Below are 22,359 nucleotides of genomic sequence, written 5' to 3'. Positions count from 1 at the left end.
ACTGATCTAATACAACGCTCTGAACCACCAATAGTCGAACAGTTAACGGCAACAATATTATTGTTCATTTCATCTAGGACTGAATTTCTGGCCACACTCTTAAAAATTGATATTTCAGTGATTGCTGGTTATTGAACGAACAATATGAACCATTGATGCCCAGAAAGTATCTTGCTGCGTCGTGTCATAATGGAAAAATACCATAAAAGAAACTATTTTGAAGAACAGGAACCAAAGAATTAAGACACACAGTGTCCACTGGTAAATAAAATAGTGCCGGGTATCAGTAAATGTAAACCAGTCATGAAGGGTGGCTTGTTTTTTCTCTTTATGCTTCAATTCAGCACTGGTGAGTTCAGATTGTTTTTGTTAATCTGCATGAAATCAAATTGAGTGTTTAAAATTAGTTTGTTTGTTTTGTATATACGTTTTATATTGTAAACAATCATTATTGGTGGGTGATTGATTAATAAATAGGATTCTGTTCATTCACAGATTAATAACACAGCCAGATGAGATCCTCTAAGGCTTTCTGTTTTATTTATAATTATATCTTATTCCAGTTGAAAATAAGCTCTCTTGTTTGCAGGTTGTATTCTTACAGATGAGAAGCAGACAAAAACAATCTCAGGATACAGCGGTGGTTCAGTGCTTCTGCCCTGCTCCTGTGCTCAACCTCAATCTACAGTCCACACATTCAGCTGGCAGTTTTACACCGGTGATAATCAGTGGATTCAAGTGCTTCAGAATGAGAAATACAGAGGCAGAGTTTCACTGTTTAGTCCCATTTCTCCAACAAATCTGTCTTTGCTCATTTCTGGTCTCAGAAAGGAAGATGGCGGCTATTATTCCTGTGTGTCTACAGCAAATCTTGTGTATTTTTCCTTAGCAGTTTTAGGTAAGTGAATGCATCTTGAAATATGAATGTACCCTAAAGGTTTTCTTTTAATTAAAACTTAATCTTAAAACTATATACTTTTTATATTTCTTGAAGCTCTGGAATTGTTGTTGCTGGTTTGAGCAATACATTTACTTTTGAAGGAATACATAAATCATTTTGAATGTCTTATGACAAGATGTCAAGTTGTGCTTATTTAAGCTATTGTGACCAAATGTAAAATCTTACACTAACCAACATATCCAAGTAGACAATAACTTTGTATGTCAGGCAGGTCTGAGTAAAATGCATGTATTCAAATTGCAAGAAGAACAGGTTAATTTGTCCCTCAAGCCATTCAACACTACAGTCAGGTTTAAACCATGTGAAATATATATGTTTTTCTGTTTCCATTGTTAAACCACTACAACTGTTTACTTTTCAGAGACACCACACATGCCTATAAGCTACTTACCATCCCCAAAACATGATGTTATAGTGCCTGCAAGACCAATTTCACCTCGATACATTCCTCGACGTAAGTCTGAGATATATTTAGCTTTTTAGTAAAGGGCAGTTGGATGCTTTATTCTGATTGGCTGAAACATGTTTAAAGGCGTGCAATTATTTTCAGGGAATCTATAAATGCAAAAAATGTTTCAGGCAGATCTTTTTATTACATTTTCCATGTTTGAGGATCAGAAGTACAGCGACAGACTTCTTTTCTGGCCTCAAAATGGAAGATGCAGGGTATTATTCCTGTGTGTCTAGTACAGCAAATCTTTTGTTAATTAACTTAGGTCTTGGGTATAAGTCTTAAAATATGAATGTACAAATAAAGTGACCATTTATTTAAAATGTCAAATTCTAGCAGATTAAAAAGTATATAGTAAAAATGGCCTTTTAATTGGTCATTTTAACTGGTCAACAGTGACCTTGCCCTTTTCATACATTTCTTGAAGCTGAAGTGCTGTCACTGTTTTGAGCAAGACATTCTTTTTTGCAAGAATACAATTTTGATTAAAGTGGATCAATGTTTTGTAACCAGATCAGATTTATGTTGTAAATTTGTGCTGATTTGTGCTGATTTATGCTGATTTCTAATGGTCAGTGATTTGACGAAGAATACAACCTTATTTTAAAAACATAATATCCAAAGAGACTATATTTTGTGTGTTAAGAAGGTCTAAGGAGAAAAATGCATGTATTCAAATTGCAAGAATAAATGAACATGCTAATTTGGCCCTCAAGCCATTCAACTATGAAGACTAAAGTCTGGTTTTAATCCAACATGTCATTCCTCCTGGAAGTCACTTGCTTGGGAAAGGTTTTAAAACATGGTAAAGGTATGTTTTCATTTCTATTGTCAAACCACCACTGACGATTGGTTATTTCTCAGCAGAGAGACCTATAATCAACTTACCAAGAACAGACGCTAGACCAGTTTTACCTCAATACACACAACGTAAGTCTTAAGATACGTTTTGCTTTTCACTACAGTGCAGTTGGAGGCTTTACTGTAATTGGTTGAATTTTTTTCAATAGTGTAAAGTTATTTTCAGGAAACATGTTCCTGGCAGGTCTTGACACCTTTGCTATGGCGAATGATTACGATTATTTCAACAGCAAAAATAAATAAAATACACAAAGACACTGACCAAGCAAATTAATGTTCTATATATATATATATATATATATATATATATATATATATATATATATATATATATATATATATATATATATATATATATATATATATAATATATTGGAATTTCTTTTCTTTTTAAAATATTTCCCAAATGGTGTTTAACAGAGCAAGGAAATTTTCACAGTATGTCTGATAATATTTTTTCTTCTGGAGAAAGTCTTATTTGTTTTATTTCAGCTAGAATAAAAGCAGTTTTACATTTTTTTAAAAGCCATTTTAAGGTCAAAATTATTAGCCTCTTTAAGCTACATTTTTTTCAATAGTCTACAGAACAAACCATCGTTATACAATAACTTGCCTAATTACCCTAACCTGCCTAGTTAGCCTAATTAACCTAGTTAAGTCTTTAAATGTCACTTTAAGCTGTATAGAAGTGTCTTGAAAAATATCTAGTCAAATATTATTTACTGTCATCATGGCAAAGATAAAAGGAATCAGTTATTATAAATGAGTTATTAAACCTATTATGTTTAATTATTGTTTAATAATGTTTAATAATTTCTGACTCAAACTATATATATAATTAGATAAAGAAGAGAAACTACTTTTTTCCAAGACTTTTTGTCAACTTTTTGCCTTTATTGTGGTCCAGATGTGGTCACATTTGACTTAGATTAGTAGCATAATTGATTTTTCACTACGAGTACTACAATGTTGATGTTGCATTATGTTGAAATCTTTTTAATGCTGTTTAAACTGGTGTAATTTGTGTAAATGTGTCTTTAGAGTGTGATCTGGTCAATAAAGAAAGTAAAACTGGTGTGACTGGATATACAGGAGAGTCTGTGGTTCTGCCCTGCTCCTGCACTAACCTACTGTCCAGACCTGAACACATACAGTGGATGTATTGGACAAAGAATGACTATAAAGAAATTTACCCAAAGGAAGAGGTTGAGAGTCACAAGAACAGAGTGAAACTGTTAAATCAAAACACTCCAGGAAATCTGTCTCTGCTCATATCAGCACTGACCATAAACCACCAAGGAACCTACTACTGTACTGCATTGCCTCAACAACATGTCTACTTCAGACTTAATGTTAAAGGTCATTTTCTTTGTGTTTTAATTTGACTATTTATTACATATTATACAATATGTTTTACAGTGGTATTTGATAGCTGAATATAACAGACTTTTCTCCTCTCAACAGATAAACCACAAGTTTATCCAACCAGTACTTCAACACATGCACCTTCACACCAAACACCAGAACTTTCACCACCCGGACCAACACATCACACACCTCTATGTAAGTCACAGGCTTAATTATCAACTGTGATAATTATGATTGTGTATTTTACTCACGAACGTGTTACTGTATGCGTATTTCTCCACAGATGTTTTCATTCTAGTGGCAGTGTTCACTTCTGTTGTGTTACTGGCATTTCTGGCATTGTCTACTAGATATGCAAAGGTAAAGACTTATCGTCTTCTATCATTAAATTAGCTGTTATACAAAAGTGAGCAGGACTTTTACTGTTAATCTGTTTAAATACTTGATTTAACTTGAGATTTCACGTTTGGATTGCCAGTATGTTTTCAGAAAGTGCCTCTACGCTAGTAATTCTCAGCTTTTGCTCACGGCAAGATATTGCTGTTTGTGTATAAGTTGACATCTAGGTAATACATGATATTTTCCCTTTTCCTCCAGAAGGTAGTGGAAAATTCTGCTGTAGTCTATGTTGAAACGGCACCCATTCCAGCTCATAGACGGAATGACCAAACAGAGCTCATTGAGTATGTCAATACCAGTGCAACACATACTTGAAAACATCTTTAATATCCTCAGAATTTACGTCAAGACCAAGCGATGAACTGATTAGACTTGTAATTGAGCTTATGGCCTTTGCAATTATTGTACACTGTGGACAAAAATATATGGAGATGCTTTTTTAATACAAGTTTGGTTTTAGCATAATTTGTTGGAGTTCATCTAATCTAGCCTATATGTAGAGTTTATTAACAAGCGTAATGCTTATTAACATTGTAATATCGTGTCATAAAGGATAAAACAGGTGAGTATATTTGCGTGACGTGTCTGATAACTGAAGCTAAAGCATAATGTGTTATAATGATCCGCTTACTGGTAAACTAATATAAACAATCAGAACTTATCACTGTCATGCTAATTTAAAAAGACGATTGAGTTTGTTAACAGGTTAAATATGGGAGATGCTTTTCTTTTTCTGTCATTGTGCATTTTTGTATCAATAAAAATCAAATAGTTGTTGGTGCCAATAGCTAGTGGTTTGACTGTCGACACATAGCACTAAGGTGCTCATGGCGACCTGAGTTCAATTCCCGCCTTGAGGTCCTTTGCCGATCCTTCCCTTCTCTCTGCTCCCCACACTTAATCTGTAATCTCCTCTGTCCCGTCCATTAAAGGTGTAAAAAATGAAATAGTTTTGGCAATTATAGGACTTGCACTGAATTATTGTTTACTATGGTCGCATTATCAAAATTGATTGTTTTTTTTCTGTTGTTGTAAGTATTGTTTTTCATAAAACGCTTTGCATGGATTCGGTGTTTACTCAAAGATTAATGTGCTGATTTTTAATTCTCATGTCAATTAGCTATTTCTAAAATGCTTGAAGATTAGTTTTGGTTTGAGATGAAGTTGCAATCAGAATTATTAGCCCTCCTTTGAAATTATTTTCTTTAAATATTTCCCAAATGATGTTTAACAGAGCAAGGAAATTTTCACAGTATGTCTGATAATAATTTTTCTTCTGGAGAAAGTCTTATTTGTTTTATTTCGGCTAGAATAAAAGCAGTTCTTATTTAGAAAAACAAATCATTTTAAGGTCAAAATTATTAGCCCCATTTTTTCAATACAGAACAAACCATCGTTATACAATAACTTGCCTAATTACCCTAACCTGCCTAGTTAACCTAATTAACCTAGTTAAGCCTTTAAATGTCACTTTAAGCTGTATAGAAGTGTCTTGAAAAACATCTAGTCAAATATTATTTACTGTCATCATGGCAAAGATAAAATAAATCAGTTATTAGAAATGAGTTCTTAAAACTATTCTGTTTAGAAATGTGTTGAACAAATCTTCTCTCCGTTAAACAGAAATTGGGGAAAAATAAACAGGGGGGCTAATAATTCAGGGGGTTAATAATTCTGAAATTTCCACTATAAGATGACTACAGGGCAGAGCAAATGTAGAAGAATATACATTTAAGGTATAGTTCACCCAAAAATGAAAGATCTCTTATCATTTACGTATCCTCAGGTTGTTTCAACCCTACATAAATTTCTTTTCTGGGTTCTGCTAAACACAAGGGCAGATATCTGGAAGAATGTCAGAAACAAACAGTTTTCGACACCCCTTACTCTCATAGTATTTCATTTTTTTACTTACTATGGCAGATCTGTTTAGTTACAGTCAATCTTCCAAATATCATCCTTTCTGTTCAGCAGTACAGATCAATATATATGGGACTGGAACAACATGAGGATGAGTAAAGGATGACAGAATTTTCATTTTTGGGTGAACTATCCCTTTAAGTTCATTTTATGAAGTATAGGTTATGTTGAAGAATATGTAAACTTCATGTAGGAAGTAAACTTGGATCTGTGTACTAGTAAGTGTACTACTTGAACACCTCTTGGGACTAAATTGGTCCTTTTTAAGAGTATGAAAGTATACTTTTAAGTGTACGAGAGGTATAACAGCAGTAAACTTTAAGTGCACTAGTAGTCTATAATTAAGTTTTCATCTGTACTGCAAGTGAACTTATCAGTATACTAGATTTACCTTTGCCAAAATTGTGACATTTAGCACACAAAACCATAATCCAGCCTTGATAAAAGAGGAGCAAGAACACATCCTGCAATTTGTGCTGTATTTTTGGCTAGATGTATTGAGCTTTCATTTTATGAAATGATTTTCATAACATGAAACATGACATAACATGACTCTCATCGGGAGAGAGAGGCATACAAATTAAAGATGAGCAATGCAACTTAATACAGGCAGGGGTCACTTATACTTTATTATATGAATAAATAAACTGTGCATTTTGCTGAATGAAAAAATAGAGGCCCTATGTACATTTAGAGTATTGATTTATGTATTTATTATTTACATCGAATTATCTTAGAATGATCAATAATACAAATGAGGAAGTATTCTTAAGATTAGGTTGTTTAATAGGGGAATGAGTGTCAGACATAAGAAAAGCAAGCGATATATAAATACTGGTAGGTTATCGCTGTGCTCCAGTTGAGCGAGCATCTTAACCAGCACTGTCAGTGGATCAACCATTCAAGTATTGCTTTGCTTTGATGTAATAAATATTGTTACAACCTCCTGGCTCAAGGAAGTAGCAACAAAATCAAATAAATATCCAAACCAGAAATTCAAATCAACTTGATTATATTTAATCAAAAATTAAGTGAAATGATACGAAAAGAAAAGAAAAGAAAAGAAAAGAAAAGAAAAGAAAAGAAAAGAAAAACCTCCAAAGCTGAAGAGGGAAGGATGAACACCCGCAGTCCTGTTCTCTTGGTCTTTATCCAAACGCACATCAGAGGTAACACCCCGCACCTGGTCCAAACGTAATCACGGCAATACACCGCACCTGTTCAGATCATGGAACACCTCCATCTAGTGGACACTAGTTAACAGAACCTTACGACCGTCACAATATTAAAAACCAGAGATGAGTCAAGCACAAAACAAAAAGTGCATCAGGAAACAGAAATATAAATAGACACTGCATTCACTGACAAATAACGGATGAGTCAAGACATTGATGAGAGAGAGTCAGACATGAGAGACCATCTGTATCTTTTCTTCTTTATGCTTCATTTCAGCACAGGTAAGTTATGTTTTCATTTAGTAGAGGTCAACGTGAAATCAGTGTTGCTGTACTTTATATTAAAATATATAAAAAGATATATCACTTAAAGACACAGAACCTAACTGACAGGTAAAAATGTAGGTGTCTGTTCACGTCTGTGAAGTACTTTAAAGTGCATACAGAGAAATATAATCCAATTATTAAACTTGGATTTGTGTAAACAATCAAACATAAGTACAGATCATAATATAAGCACAATAAGCCACCACTCATCAGCAGAATATAACCATTTACTCACTGATTATAGTTTTAAAAAGCTCACTGTGTTTATTTTCTTGCAGGTTGTATTGTTTCAGATGAGGATCAGACTAAAGTAATCTCAGGATACAGCGGTGGTTCAGTGCTTCTGCCCTGCTCCTGTGCTCAACCTCAGTCTACAGTCCACACGTTCAGTTGGCAGTTTCAGCACAATAATAATCGATGGATTTCTGTATTTGAGGATCAGAAGAACAGAGGCAGACTTGTGCTGTTTAATAAAAGGTCTCCAACAAATCTGTCTCTACTCATATCTGACCTCAGAAAGACAGATGAAGGGGACTATAAGTGTCTGACTAAAGAAAATACTGCTACATTTGTTCGGCTAACAGTTCAAGGTAAGTGCTGCTTTCTAAAATACTGCAAGTGTTGTAGAACAGACATTTAGCTTTTTCAGAATATTTAATGAAAGTATTTTGTTAATTTAGCTTAAATGGCACAGGTTGTTTTAATGCAGTTATTTAAACATTTTTCTTCTTCTTAGTGTTTCTGTTTTAGATAGTTTTTTCTGCAGACACTGTGATATTTTTATTGCTAAACTGTTTTACAGAATCATATACTATTACTCTCCTACTATACAGAGAAACCGTATGCTCATCCAACCATCTCTTCAACACGTGGACCTTCACACCAAACACAAGAGCTTCCAGCACCTCAACAAACACACCACACATCTCGGTGTACGTCACAGGCTTGATTTGCTTCACAACAATGTTGATTATGATCATGTGTTTTTCTTGTGATTGTGTTACTGCACTGTGTGTAATTCTCCACAGATGGTTTCATTCTAGTGGCAGTGTTCACTTCAGTTCTGCTGCTGGTATTTCTGGCATTGTCTACTAGATGCCCAAAGGTAAAAGTACACTCGATCAGTCTAATATTGCAAATGGCCAGTTAATGGACCCTAGAAAAACCTAATTTATAAATCAGCTCAGTAAAAAGATTATTTGAACTAAACATTTAAGACAATATATACCGGAGAGAGAGAGAGAGAGAGTCATTTTTGAAAGAAAGATTGTTATTATTAAGGCCATATAGTCACATAGACTCTTCTAGCATAGAATTATTGCATTATGGAAGTGCTAGTATTTGCTGATATCTGACGATCTTAATAATTTAATATTTGTTTTATCAAATATGATTTCAGAGTGAGTAAATGCAAAAATGATTCAGAAAACTTTAACGTCCCAATTTATAGACTATAATTTAGAAAATGGTAATAAACTATGACATATTGTATCCAGTGTTTGAGTAATTTTGGGTTTGACTGTGTATGCATTTATACCATTCTCAGAGTACAAATACAAATTTAAAATACAATAATTTCCTCTATTTTCCAGGATAAAATAGCAAATTTTGCTGTAGTCAAACCAGCGCACACACAGAATGATCCAGTGGAGCTTCAGTATGTTCATTCCAGCACTGAGCTAACTTAAAAATTTGATTTGAACATCAGAATTGTATTTTTGAAGTGTTGATTGAAATGGATATACTGTATAGTTATATATTATGTTATATATACTTATAGTTATGCTTATAGTTATGTATTTAGCAAAACCCTGTTCTGAAACTACTACAATGGCCTATATATATAGTATAACTACTATAATATACTTGCTGGAAAAACCATGTCAAGTCAAAAAAAACTGCTGTTAATATTAGGGTGAAAATAAACATGTCAAGAATAACAGTAACAACAATCATTTTCTGTTATTTCTAATCTTCTATGCTTTATCAAACCATGATGACCCTTTACTATTTTTTTATTAATACATTTTCTTGAATTCACACCTCATCATTTATTTCATATAAAGGTTTAAACAGCACACAGAATCTATAAATTCTCCATTGAATTTAGCTAAAATGAGATTATTAGTTTCACTTCAGACTGTTTCCAGCATACTGTAGGTGATGAGTGCCAGATATCTTACACTGCCCAACTACAATGTGAAAAACGGTATGCCAAAAGAGTAGTGCATACACATTCATATTTAAAAAACAGTAGGTGAAATATAACGGCCCACTGACCCACCATCTCTGACAAGATTCTGAAAAGGACATTCAATGGGTATTTTACTATCTCAAGAGAATTTATGAATGAAAATGAGGTGATAGGAATGACACTGCTTGGTCATGTGCTAATAAAATTCTGGCAGATGTATGAATTTCATTCAGATAATCCATATTCAGACCATATAGAACATCATTTTTTTAATGGATCAAAGTCATTCATTTAAATCATAGTTCAATTTTAAACACGTCACAAAAAAAATAGAATTCAGAATAATCATTAGTGTTATTACTGGAAGATATGAGGGTCTGCAGGGCGCAGGCCTTTAGTGCCTTGATAACCAATCACATTACAGCCCTGACGTCACTGATATTGTTGAATAGAAATGAATCATCTGTGGTGTTTTCTGGCCCTGGAGAACTTTGGATGCCCCGATAATTGGGTTTAGGTTTACCGTAAACTGATCCTATCTGTTGCAAAGTTGTCTGTGACCTCCTAAAACAGCATTTATTTTCTATGTGTGGTCTAATAGATTAAAGCGTTTAATGGCACATATTTGGAGATTAGCTGACAGAGTCAAAGCTGTGCTCAGTCAGGAATAAAAACTCAAGCTGTTTCAAAGTCAAAACTAGAGCGTTATATTACAATACAACAGTACAATACTGTATAAACATGAACACAAATGTGTGCAACAATACCTCACAATTTTTTGTTTAACGACAAACAGACAGTGTGAGGATGTGCGTGACTGATATAAATACAACTTTTAAGGAAGTGCATGAATGTTTCTGAGTATATGCCAGCGGTTGTGGTTTCAATAGAAAAAGACCTAAAACATGAGCAAGAATTACACAACACTCCACAAGAAGAGATCACAAAACTGAGCCTAATGAATAAACAACACTGTAAAATAGATTTGTTTATTGACATGTACCATATTTTGTGGTTCACATGGTGTTTTCTGAATATTTACAGTTGTGAATTGCATTATTGGAGTTTTAACTCTGTTCTGTCAATTTTTGCTGATTAAGAAATAATACAGAGAGGATTAAGTCTGTAAAAGAACAGAGAGAAGTACTGGCAGTTTGTTATCAGGTGTTTGTACTGCCATTTAAGGGCTCAAAGCTGAGGCAAGGGGGTAGCACAATCGCCTCAAAGCAAGAAGGTCGCTGGTTCGAGCCCGGCTGGGTCAGTTGGCGTTTCTGTGTAGAGTTTGCATGTTCTCCTCGTGTTCGCGTGGGTTACCTCTGGGTGCTCCAGTTTCCCCCACAGTCCAAAGACATGTGGTATAGGTGAACTGAATAAACAATGTATGAGTGTGAATGCAAGAGTGTGTGGGGGTTTCCCAGTGTTGGGTTGGGGCTGAAAGCAATAGTATCTGGATGCAGCCTGTATGATGCAAGCTGAGATTGCTGAGATAATTTATGCATATTGCCAATAATAATAAAAACATAATCAAAAATGTTTGAAAAATTGTTGGATTGCTTTTGAAACATTTGATGGAGCTGAAATTTAAAATAAAATTGCAATTTTTCTGCAAAAGTAAAGGACATAATATGTTTGCAGTTAACATTAACAATGTCATAGTCTGATATATTTAAAATAAACAAGATTAAGGCAGGAAATCTAGCAAGCATTGTTGCGTTACTTTTAACCCTGCCTATAGGGTCAAAAGTAACAACGTGAAACTTTTAAAGTGAAGTTATACTGGGGTTGTTCTACATTTATGCAAAGTAACACCTGATTTTGATAGACCACAGCAAAAATATATTTCTGCTACAAACTTTATTGCTTAAAACTAGGTTTTATTGAAAAAAAAATTGTATTTCTTCATCTATACTTAAGTTTACTATCGTAAATATTGAGATGTTTGGGACAGAACCTCAACAACTCTGTTGACAATGCATTCTCAAGAAGAACACCTACAGGTATGGTGATTTGTACTGTACGTGGATTGATGTAAACTTTGAACTGGGACAGTTCTGTGCCTGATGATATTTCTTAAGCACACAAGTACAGACAAGAACACTGAGAAACATCTAGCATCTCCTTTATGAAACGAGTATGACATGGGGAGAGAGAGAGAGAGAGAGAGAGAGAGAGAGAGATCTCCAACTTAAAAATGAACAATGCAACTTAACACCAGCAGAGGTCTCTTATCCTTCATTTCATAAATAATAAACAGAGCATTTTGCGGAAGAATAATTATTATTTAAAAAACACATTGTATATGCATAGTATAGTTTTGTTTTGATGTGTATGACCAGTAGAAATATTATTTATTTGTGATTATCTGTGTGCTTTAACCAGGGACGGACTTAGTGATTTGGGGGTCCAAAGCAACTCCAAACATTCTCTATCTATAGATATATTTTATTCTTTGTGGATTTATTTGTAAATAAACTGCATGTTAAAAATATATATTTTAAGCGGAAGCTTTCTCTCTCTAATGTAAAAATTGAATACAATAAATTCACAAATAAAAAAAAGTTCACAAACTAACTATATGTACAGTTAATAAGCCATATTTGTGATTAGATTTTAATATTTGCATGCGCAGTATGTTAGGAATGTTCCACTATTCATGAGGGCCCCTGGTTTTGAAAAGAAGTAATAACGTTAAAATCTACAACATATGATAAAAATGTATAAAATAGCTATATTAATAATTTAGGCAATTCTTGGCATTGGTCAGGGCCCCCTAATTTCCCGGGATCTAAGCAGCTCCTTACCTCGATTATTGATTAAGTCCGCCCCTGGCTTTATTTATATGAGCACAATCAGTGAGTGAGCAGTCCAAATATTGCTTATATAGAACAAAAAATAACAGAGATTGGTAAAGAAAAAAAATCAAACAAGCAATAAAACAAAATAAAGATACTGAGCAAAGACACAACACAGAAGTTCAACAGGAACCAAAAGACACTGCATCATCTGACACATTAGGCAGAGTCAAGAATTAGTGAGCGAGAGTCAGACATGAGGGAGCATTTATATCTTTTCTTTCTGCTTCATTTCAGCAAAGGTAAGTCAAGATGTTCTTTAATTTAGAAGTGGAAGTAGAAGTGAAATCAGTGTTAATTAAATTACACATCTATTTTAAAACTACAGATTCACTTCAAAACACAACATAAAGGCAGTTCAAATGTATTGGTTCACATCTGTGGAGTACTTTGAAGGGCATTCAGATAATTAACTAATTAAATAAAAAAAGTGTATTTGTGTATACAAAAATCAAGTATAGACCACAATAAGCTCTACCGCTCATCAACAGAACATGATCATCTTCCTTCTGTTTGTTAATTATACATTTCAAATAAGGCAAATTTGAATTAGATTTTAATTTATTTTCTTGCAGGTTGTATTGTTTCAGATGAGGATCAGACTAAAGTAATGTCAGGATACAGCGGTGGTTCAGTGCTTCTGCCCTGCTCCTGTGCTCAACCTCAGTCTACAGTCCACACATTCAGCTGGCAGTTTCACCACAATAATAATCCATGGATTTTAGTATTTGAGGATCAGAAGTACAGAGACAGACTTGTGCTGTTTAATGAAAGTTCTCCAACAAATCTGTCTCTACTCGTATCTGACCTCAGAAAGACAGATGAGGGGGACTATAAGTGTCTGACTGCACTAAATACTCCTACATTTGTTCGGCTAACAGTTCAAGGTAAGTGCTGCTTTCTAAAATACTGCAAGTGCTGTAGAACAGACATTTAAAAATTGCTTAAATGGCACATTTTGTTTGTAAACAATGAAATGATTTTCATATTTTAAAAACATTTAAAGATACAAGTTTAACGATATTAAAAAAAACAGATGTTTTTATTGAACATTATATCTGCATGTGTTCAGGATGTGGTTTGGTCAATATTGGAAAGACATCGAAGTTGGCTAGATATTCAGAAGAGTCTGTAGTTCTGCCTTGCTCTTGTACTGAACTACTGGCCAGACCTGAACACATACAATGGGTGTTTATGACAGAGAACGTTTATAAAGAAATTTACCCAAAGGAAGAGGCTCAGAGTCACAAGAACAGAGTGAAACTGTTCAATCAAAACACTCCAGGAGTCTCTGCTCATATCAGCACTGCAAGACCAAGGAGATTATTACTGTTCTGTCTTGCCTCAACAACATGTCTAATTTCTACTTAATGTTAAAAGTCAGTTTCTTTGAGTTTTTATTATTTTAGATTGATCATTATGTCTGGCGACTCCTTTATATACGCGACAGCATTATATATGTTGGTGACTACTATTCTCATCTGAACAGAGAGATCAGATGTTCATCCAGCCATTTCAACAACACATAGACCTTCAGACCAAACACTTCCAAACACAAAACTTCCAGCACCTCGACAACCACAGCACACACTTCAGTGTAAGTCACAAGCTTGGTTTGCTTTTCATTATACAACATTACGGACAGTAACTATCATTTTGTCTTCCTTTTTTGAAGTGTTTGTTTTAAATGATCATAATATTTTTGATTAAGCATGGAGAGTTTTAGACTGAGGGACTACATGGAACATTTGCAGCATTCTGGGGTGGAAATTCATTTGTACATGTAATTCCCTTTCTGTTTCCTCAACAGATGTTTTCATTCTTTTGGGAATATTTCTCTCAGTACTCTCACTGACATTACTGGTATTTATCTACTGGAGATGCAGAGGTACATAAACAGACATGTTACCCTAACCTGCATAAATGTCCATTGCTAATAGCGCAATTGCTGCAAAACACAGGGTAACTAAAAAGAATATGCGTTTAGTGATTAGCCAGATTAAAGTTTTAGATTCTGTGTGTTTCAGGAAGCAGAAATGGGAAAAAGGAGATCAAAAAGGAGTCCAATGATGGTGAAGCACTAAAGAAAGAACCAGACAGTCATGTGAGTGTATATTCAGGGTTGCTTAATCATTAAATACTGTATTATCCTGATACATGCAATGCTTTGTTCAATTCTTCAATTATTTTATTATTATTCTCTCCATGCAGGATGATGTGATGTATTCTACTGTGGTCCATGTTAAAACCGCTTCCAAAGTATCTGACACACAATATCATCATGAAGAGCTCACTGAGTATTCTAGTATCAATGTGAAATGGTAAATTGTCTCATTTTGTTACTGGAGTTTTGTGTGTCCTCAAGAAAAAGTCAGAACTGTTCGTTGTTAGGAGCTGCTTTTGGTGCCTTGAGGAAACTTTTGTAAATATGGTCTTGAATAGGAAGCTCTGTTGCAGCCAGTTACTATTTTCAGACAGCTGAGAGGTGACGGTGACAAAACAATGAGTCATATTGTGCGCATGCAAACAATCATAATAATCACGCAAACCATATTAGCACTAGTTTAGGTAACATCACAAATTCAAGCTAATAATATTGGATAAAAATAATTAAGCTTAAAATGATAGAAAACTTTTGTTGCCCTCTGAGGTCCACGAAAAATGTTAACAAGAATTTGGTTTACATAAAAAATAACAAAAGCTAGAAAATAAATGAACAAAAAAAGATAACTTGTAATATATTATCGTATGTACGCTTTGTATACTCTTTCTCTTTTTTCCCAACACTTATTTGTCGCATTAAAGAATAGGAAGTATTGTCACACTTTCAAGCTCGTAGCCAGGGGGGTTGAGAGGGTTTGAAAGACCCACTCCCCTACTGGCGAAGTCCAGAGTTTGGCCCCTATAAGAGTTCACTTGTCCCATTTTTGACAGCATGCCATCAAAAATTGTGAAAATAACCGATAGAAAAAGGCTTTAAGACAAATTTAATTAATAATTATTCAAATAGGCTAATTCTGATGAGGAAATGAGCTGGCCAGTCTGTTTTTTTGCTCATAGGCTACAAATTTCCATTTAAAACCAGTTTTTACAGATTCCTTACTGTTTTTTTTTTTTTTGTTTGTTTTTTTTAATGACGGATGATAAAATACAAGCATTTTAAACATTCTTTTTTCATATTTCTTTGTTCGAAAATGTTTAATTAAAACTAATCTCATTACATATTTATAAAACTGTAAAAACCTAATGCACATTTGTAAAGAAACACAATTTTTGTAAACATAGTATGTTAAGCACTAGGACAGAAATGTAAGAAATATTTTAGTTTCATAAAAAAGTGTGGTAATGATAACCACCTGACAAGCTAATCCAGCAAACATTAGTGCTTAAAGTGTCACTAAAATGCAGTGTTTGAACTGTATAATTTTAAAAAATGAAGCAAATAACTGCAAAAAGGTCCACTTATTGAGGAAAAAAAAAAGAGAACCCCTTTTAATAGGCAGGCTACGGGCCTGACTTCACACATTTTCTAACATGAACTAATAATTAACATTACACATTTATTAATTATAGTTAAACATCAGTGACTCTTTAGTTCAGGTCACTATTCACGCTATTACACCATTAACTAACACTAGTTGCTTAATAAACTATTAATAATATTAATCATTAGTAGGTAGAAGTTGGGTTTAGGTTTTGGGTAGGTTTAGGGATGCAGTATAAGATCATACTTTACATCGTAATTACTAATGAACAGTTAATATCTTTAATAAGCCAGTAGTTTATAGCATGAGCTGTGACCTAAATTAAAGTGTTACCTAAACATCTACTAATGCATTATTAAAATCCAAAGTTGTAATTGCTAACCTTATTTAACGTGAGCAAACATGAACTAACTATGAACAACTGCTTTTATTAACTGTTAACAAAGATGAATGAATACTGTAACAAATACATTGTTCATTGTTTGTTCATGTTGGTAAGTATGATTACTAACATGAATGTAAACTCACTGTAAAATATAACTGTAGTGAACACTCACTGTTATTATTGGCTAAATGTTAAAGGCATATTAAAATAATAAATAAAAATCTTGTTGTACTCTGAAAACAATATGGTCTTTGGGTTAAAAACATAAATATATTCAGTACACATTTACTTATCTGTAACATACAAAGCAATGATGACACATGGTAAAACAGTGTCACACTTGTGTATTGCATATCCACTATAGTCATCACTACATCTTCTTGCCTTTTAAGTCTGAAAAGCTCATCAAACTGTCTTCTTTTTTGCAGTAAAATTAAGCAAAAAAGTTAATGTCATATACTGACACAATCTGGAATTTTGTTTAAAAAAATTAAGTTCATCCACTTTTTATAATTCTACCATGTCTTAACTGGTTTCATTTGCAAATGACAAATCTGTACATAGATAGCTTATTAGCAGCTGTATAAGGGCTGTAGTACAAAAAAAGATTAAAAGAGCACTCAAAAGCCTTCAGCGATGATTTTTGTTAAAGGTAAAAGCCTTACCTAAAATAAATTGTCAGCTTAAAAAAAACTATAAGAGTTGAATTAATGTATATAAATACAAACACATCCTCAACTGTGGAAAAGGTTAGTCATATTGTCCTTGACTGAAATTAACCAGATGTTATGGCATCTCTTGAATTTTTGCTGATTGACAATGCGTTTGACGTTCAGAGATGAAATTCCAACGTTCTACATCTGCCATGTACTCAATATCACATGACCTAACAAACTCAACTGCATTAAGTCTAGATATTATGTTTGATGTTTTCTTTGTCTATTTTTATTTTTTTTTACCCTCCTCTATGCTTGTTTAGTCTTTAGGTTTCTTATTGGTTTACCATTCTGTCCATCATCATTATGAAGAAGTCGGTTCCACCAATCCCAGGACGAGCCGCCAGGATTTAAAGCCCCGACAGACCAGTGTGTGATGTGCGCTCTGCCTCGGCGTACCATTTGTGCTCCACGCAATTTGATTGTGCTATGCTTCGGCTGTTTAGTGATTTATTATCTCAGTTTACTGTGGTAATTCGAGTTTGCCTGTTGAACTTCGTTGGCTTTAAGTAACATAATGTGATGGTTGTTGTGTGGTTCTAAACTTTGACCGTTTTATCCGGTTTGTTTTAGTTTAGATTGATGTTTTGTTAGATTAGTTTGAGTGTTTTGCCAGTTGTGTATTTTGAGTTTTGTAGCTTTAATTAGTTTAGTTCGGGTGTCGTATACACTGAAGATTTCGGTGTTTATTTGTATTTTTGACGCCTAGTTTAGATTTTAGTTTTAAGGATTGTTTTGTTTTGTTAATTTCTTTGATTTGGCTTACACTCGTTGTTTTTGTTTAAAGATAATTATAAATGTTTGTTTCTTTCCTCCAATTCCTGTTCAATGATTTTCAACTATTGAGTAAAAAGCTTAAATAGAGAATTGATTCCTGCCTCATCTTTAATCTGTCGCACACATTACACCTGTCTCACTTAAATGTTACAGCATCCCACTAAAACATCTTAAAAACGTAACACTAATGCAAGACTAAATCTATGACTAGAAGCAGCGCATTCCAGTAAAATAAATGTGTCCGACCTTTTCACACGTAATCATGTTTACAAGATAAGTTATTTTTACTGCATTTTTGTTAATTCGTTTATGAATTGTGATTGAAGTTAGTTTAGTGTTGCGTTTCACCTCTGTAATTTTGCTTGTCAACAGTCGATGTTCATCATTGATGCTCTATCAACACTTAATTGACATCCTTATAGGGACATCGAAGTGTCCAGTGAACATGCACTTCAGAATCTTGGCAAAGTTCCAAGTTATTTTACTATTCAGATATTCTACTTGGGCCTTTACTTTACATTTTTTTCTATACATACAGTACTATATAAAATGCAATTTCAGACGCACAGTATTTATGTACAACAATTGATTTTTAGATAAGCCTGCTATATTTTGCACTTCAAAACAGGTGCAAAAACGTATTTGATGTGTGGTCTGCATTTAACTTCAAAATAAATCTAGTAATCCTTTTTTTGCGTTTTTGAATAAAGTATACAAATCAGTGTTCAAAAATCAAGATCAGTTCGAGATAAGAAATTACTGAGCATATAAAATAAACAGCCGACTGTGCAACTTTATTGCGTGAGCATTTGCAGAAATGATGATTTGAGTTCTAAGGAAGCATGCAAGTGTATTTATGTGTGATGGGGAAGTGGTTTCGAAATGACGCTTCAAAAAGACTTAAAAAATAACAGTAACCAACAGGGGCGTAGCGACGGGAGTGTGGGATACGTCCCCCTCACTTTTAAAGACAGACCATTTAGAAACAGGAGATTATTAATTATATGAACGTAAACTTTTGGGTCTCATTCAGCTGTCCCCCCCCCCCTTTTAAAATGTCCGGTACGCCCCTGGTATCAGAAGAGCTAGTGATTACTATTTTTAGTCTGATGTGTTAAAATTGCCGTTTTCTTCTGTCTGTTGCATCTAATCATCCATCACACAACACACTCCATATCTCAATTCACTCACAACAGCATTCCAAAACACGTTTTATAAAAATGACTTTATTTTATACCCCTCACATCTAACACACACTTGAATGAGCTGAAATCAAACGTTCAATTTTGTTCTGACTAATATGTTATTTACTGACTTTAAAATCTTGACACGTGAACAAGTATCAACTTTAAACATGCTTGATTCAAGCAGTGAAATGCTCCTCATGTGGAAAGTTTAATCTAGTGCCGGCTCATGTCTGGAGCTCTATGAATAGAGCCAAAACCAGTAATGCAAAACAGAGAATTGTTCAAATCAGTGGTTGGATAAACTAAAACAACTGTAATACACAAACCGAAGGCCATCTTGTTAGTTGTAAAGGCATGATCAAGACAACAATAAAAGATCTCCAAAATGAACCAGCGTTTTAACGGGGCAATAATTATATCTAGCAATACTCTATTTAAAATAAAAAAGATTGATTTTGTGCTTTCAACATAATAATAATAATAATATTAATAAAAACATTTGATCTACTGTATGAAGCATAGAAATACACAAACACCATCACTTTCAAGTATACAAAACATGAAATGTCACATAAAATACAGCAGACAACAGACCCGACTTTAGGAGAAGCAAAGTTTGGTGGATTTGGAGTTAAACAACACTTTTAAAGGCCATTTTAATTCATCCATATGAGATCTGCCAGGTTGTAATGTTATGTAAAGGCTATTTTTTTTTAATCGATCAAAATAATTTTGGGAGCTCACGCGAGGACCAATCTATCATTCAGAAACGAAAGTAGTTATAAATACTAGAGTGGAAACAAACACACAAACACGTCCGCACAAAAGCACGACGGCATTTTCAATGTAGGATACCTGCACTTTTACTGAGGGGGATTGATTGTTTCTGATTACAATGATATTGCAAAGGACAATTAGTAATATTGGTTTCAAACATCGGAGTATAATCTTCCAAAAAAAAAAAATAAATCAGCCATCCTTTATTCCATCAGTCAGTGTAGCTAAAATAACCATTAGAAACACAACAACCAATCAGAACGTTTGGCCTGTGGTGTCTTCACTCCTCATCAAATGACTCTAATATGAAAGCTAAAGTGAACCAACCTTTCTCAGCTCATTCTGCTGTTCATCTGGTGTTGATTGTTGATTTATTTCAAGCAAATGACCATCAGTGACATAATTCAGGCTCTACAGGCATTTGACCAGTCGGCTCACATGACAAACCTTCCCTCAAAAACTCTCTTCCTACAAAGCAAAAATAAGTTAAACGCTTTTCAGGTGGGACAAAATTCATATTGTTCTCATCATGACTCAGATCAGCTTTGCTTTGCTTATATACAGTAAAGTGAGACAGTACAAGGCACACATTAAATGTCTTTGAAATGTTACAGATGCATAAATTAACGGATCCTATCACGACTTCATCTACTGAGCTAGAAATAGGGCACCTACTACGAAAGCTCTCCGCTTTTAAGTGTTTCGGAAAAAGTTTTTTTGATCTAATGCTAAATGACTAGGACTGGTCTGAGATTTTCATAAGACTGTGGTTAAATCCATGCAAATCCAGCAAAACTCCAGCAGTTGAGGTTTAGACCACTGCTCAACTAATGAAGGCTAAAGTTCAGTGTTGGGTGTTCAGTGATGGAGAATTTGATATCTAAATATTAGGCGCTGTGTGCGTGTTAGATACTGTCAACAAAGCTGCCAGGAAACAGCCCGGTTCGGCCGTTTCTCTGTAGTGTTCCTTTAAACCAGCCGTCCTCTCGCTTTTTGTGCACAAACACAATGTCTCCCTCTTTGAGTTCCAGCTCTGCTTCACTTTGGGGAGGATAGGACACCACCACACGATACCTGGAGGAAGAGGAACAGAACATGTTTAGAAAAAAACGGACTTATTTTGTATTTAACATCGTGTTGTGTCAGAAGTGATTCATGCGAGTGTGTTTTATTCTTATTAACGTGCCTTTAGAATCTTTAGTCAAAGTTCCCCTCCTTACCTCTTTACCAACATCCCTTCTCATCACTGATGATGCATTTGTAAAGGCAGGGAAACCTCTACCATTTACTACCATTTATACAATTCCCATCAGACCCAGCATTTTTTGTATAGCTTTACCTGGATACAGGTCACACTAGAGAAGAAAACACAACTGCAACTTCTGCTTCACACTAGACTCAAAGCACTGTTTTTTCTAAGGAATCATAATGTACCGATATTTTTACAGTAGATCAAGTCGTGATAGGATTCATTACTTTATGTATCTGTTAAATTCCATAACAGATATACTGACCAATAAAAGAAAATACTTAGACTATAGTTGCTGCATGGAGGGCACCATAATGACCAGCGTCTTTCGTTAGGATGCTTAGAACTTAGTGTTTACAACTGGTTAATCTTGATCCGTAAATGGTTGTCAATAAAGTTGAGGGGCTTACGGAGTGTTTTTGTGATCCACAACTTTGATTTTGAAAGGTGTGTGTTAAAGCCATAATAACCACATCTGTGAGATGTGGTTCAAGCACTAAAGAACAACGTTCTCCTAATTCAGTGTGTGCCGTCAGATCGGATGCTGAAACACAGTGTCAGTGTTCCCGACCTGTCAGCTATACTGTACTCAGCAGCTCTTCAATGCACACACACACACGCACACACTAGATCACTGCATTATAGAGCAAACTATAATACTGGCATGAAACTTAACAGATATATAACGTTAAGCCATGAAATTTCCAAAAAATTAAAGTACATGACTGATACTCTGCTGGCTGATTTGCATGTTGATTCTAATCAGGAGCCGTTTATGTTTCACTGAGTTAGTTTGTGTTGTGTAGTATTTAGCATGGTATGTGTTTTTCTGTCATTTTAAAACGCCTCTATATTTCCACTTTGTGCTAGTCTTTAAATCAATGTGTTAGCGGGACAGCACAGTAGGTTACGTGTGTGTGTGTGTGTGTCAAACCTGTTGGTGAATTGCATTTGTTTGGGTTGGTTATATATTTGAAAGAAAGAGAAAATGTTCACTTTAGCGATATTGCTGCTGCATTTAAAAGGTACAAGATGCCGTCTGATGGTAATGGTAAATGACTTGCAAATGTTGTTTTTCATTCCTATTAGATCGCATTATTTAAATCAGGGGTGCCCAAACTTTTTATATGCAGCGCCAAAAACCAAATATCACTGAGAGCTGGGGGACGAAGGTAAATATACCAAACCAAACACATTAAAGTTGCCATAGGTAATTTCCAAATTTGTTTTTTTATAATACTTAAAATTAAATGAAAATCATTACTTTAAGTCGTA

The 22,359-nt window shown here is 34.3% G+C and overlaps 3 protein-coding genes across 5 annotated transcripts in view; 2 read left to right on the top strand and 1 right to left on the bottom strand.

The window, feature by feature from the left end:
* On the top strand, positions 1–5,002 carry si:dkey-15j16.6 (uncharacterized). 3 transcript variants are annotated; one of them, XM_056481615.1, is made up of 8 exons: positions 1–349; positions 590–898; positions 1,323–1,415; positions 2,280–2,342; positions 3,315–3,632; positions 3,738–3,836; positions 3,925–4,001; positions 4,239–5,002. In XM_056481615.1, exons 1-8 carry the CDS (start codon positions 304–306, stop codon positions 4,353–4,355), a joined length of 1,122 nt encoding a protein of 373 aa, XP_056337590.1. In that variant the 5' UTR covers positions 1–303; the 3' UTR covers positions 4,356–5,002. The 3 variants fall into 3 exon arrangements, with proteins under 3 accessions (XP_056337590.1, XP_056337589.1, XP_056337588.1); XM_056481614.1 differs by having other exon boundaries at positions 2,277–2,342; positions 4,242–5,002; XM_056481613.1 differs by having other exon boundaries at positions 3–349; positions 2,277–2,342.
* Positions 5,003–12,682: 7,680 nt separating this feature from the next.
* si:dkey-15j16.3 (uncharacterized protein LOC556440 homolog) lies at positions 12,683–17,901 on the top strand. Its single transcript, XM_056481497.1, has 7 exons — positions 12,683–12,750; positions 13,084–13,395; positions 13,998–14,105; positions 14,319–14,396; positions 14,536–14,612; positions 14,720–14,829; positions 17,358–17,901. Exons 1-7 carry the CDS (start codon positions 12,705–12,707, stop codon positions 17,362–17,364), a joined length of 738 nt encoding a protein of 245 aa, XP_056337472.1. The 5' UTR covers positions 12,683–12,704; the 3' UTR covers positions 17,365–17,901.
* Positions 17,902–19,077: 1,176 nt separating this feature from the next.
* The window catches only part of sh3rf1 (SH3 domain containing ring finger 1), a 99,727-nt gene continuing 96,445 nt past the window's right edge, over positions 19,078–22,359 (bottom strand). Inside the window, exon 12 of the mRNA XM_056481169.1 lies at positions 19,078–20,909. Within this exon, the coding sequence (XP_056337144.1) occupies positions 20,741–20,909 (169 nt within the window). The 3' untranslated portion in view covers positions 19,078–20,740. The remainder of the gene's footprint in view (positions 20,910–22,359) is intronic.

This window comes from Danio aesculapii, chromosome 20 (assembly GCF_903798145.1).
Source record: "Danio aesculapii chromosome 20, fDanAes4.1, whole genome shotgun sequence".
Lineage (NCBI taxonomy): Eukaryota > Metazoa > Chordata > Actinopteri > Cypriniformes > Danionidae > Danio > Danio aesculapii.
This window is presented reverse-complemented; position numbering and strand designations above follow the sequence as displayed.

Excerpts from the sequence above, each read along its gene's own strand:
- si:dkey-15j16.6 (XM_056481613.1), top strand. The coding sequence starts at position 304 with ATGAAGGGTGGCTTGTTTTTTCTCTTTATGCTTCAATTCAGCACTG. Across the intron at positions 1,416-2,276 it reads ACCTCGATACATTCCTCGAC|CAGAGAGACCTATAATCAAC; the intron begins GTAAGTCTGAGA and ends GTTATTTCTCAG. Across the intron at positions 3,837-3,924 it reads AACACATCACACACCTCTAT|ATGTTTTCATTCTAGTGGCA; the intron begins GTAAGTCACAGG and ends ATTTCTCCACAG.
- si:dkey-15j16.3 (XM_056481497.1), top strand. The coding sequence starts at position 12,705 with ATGAGGGAGCATTTATATCTTTTCTTTCTGCTTCATTTCAGCAAAG. Across the intron at positions 13,396-13,997 it reads TGTTCGGCTAACAGTTCAAG|AGAGATCAGATGTTCATCCA; the intron begins GTAAGTGCTGCT and ends TCATCTGAACAG. Across the intron at positions 14,106-14,318 it reads ACCACAGCACACACTTCAGT|ATGTTTTCATTCTTTTGGGA; the intron begins GTAAGTCACAAG and ends TTTCCTCAACAG.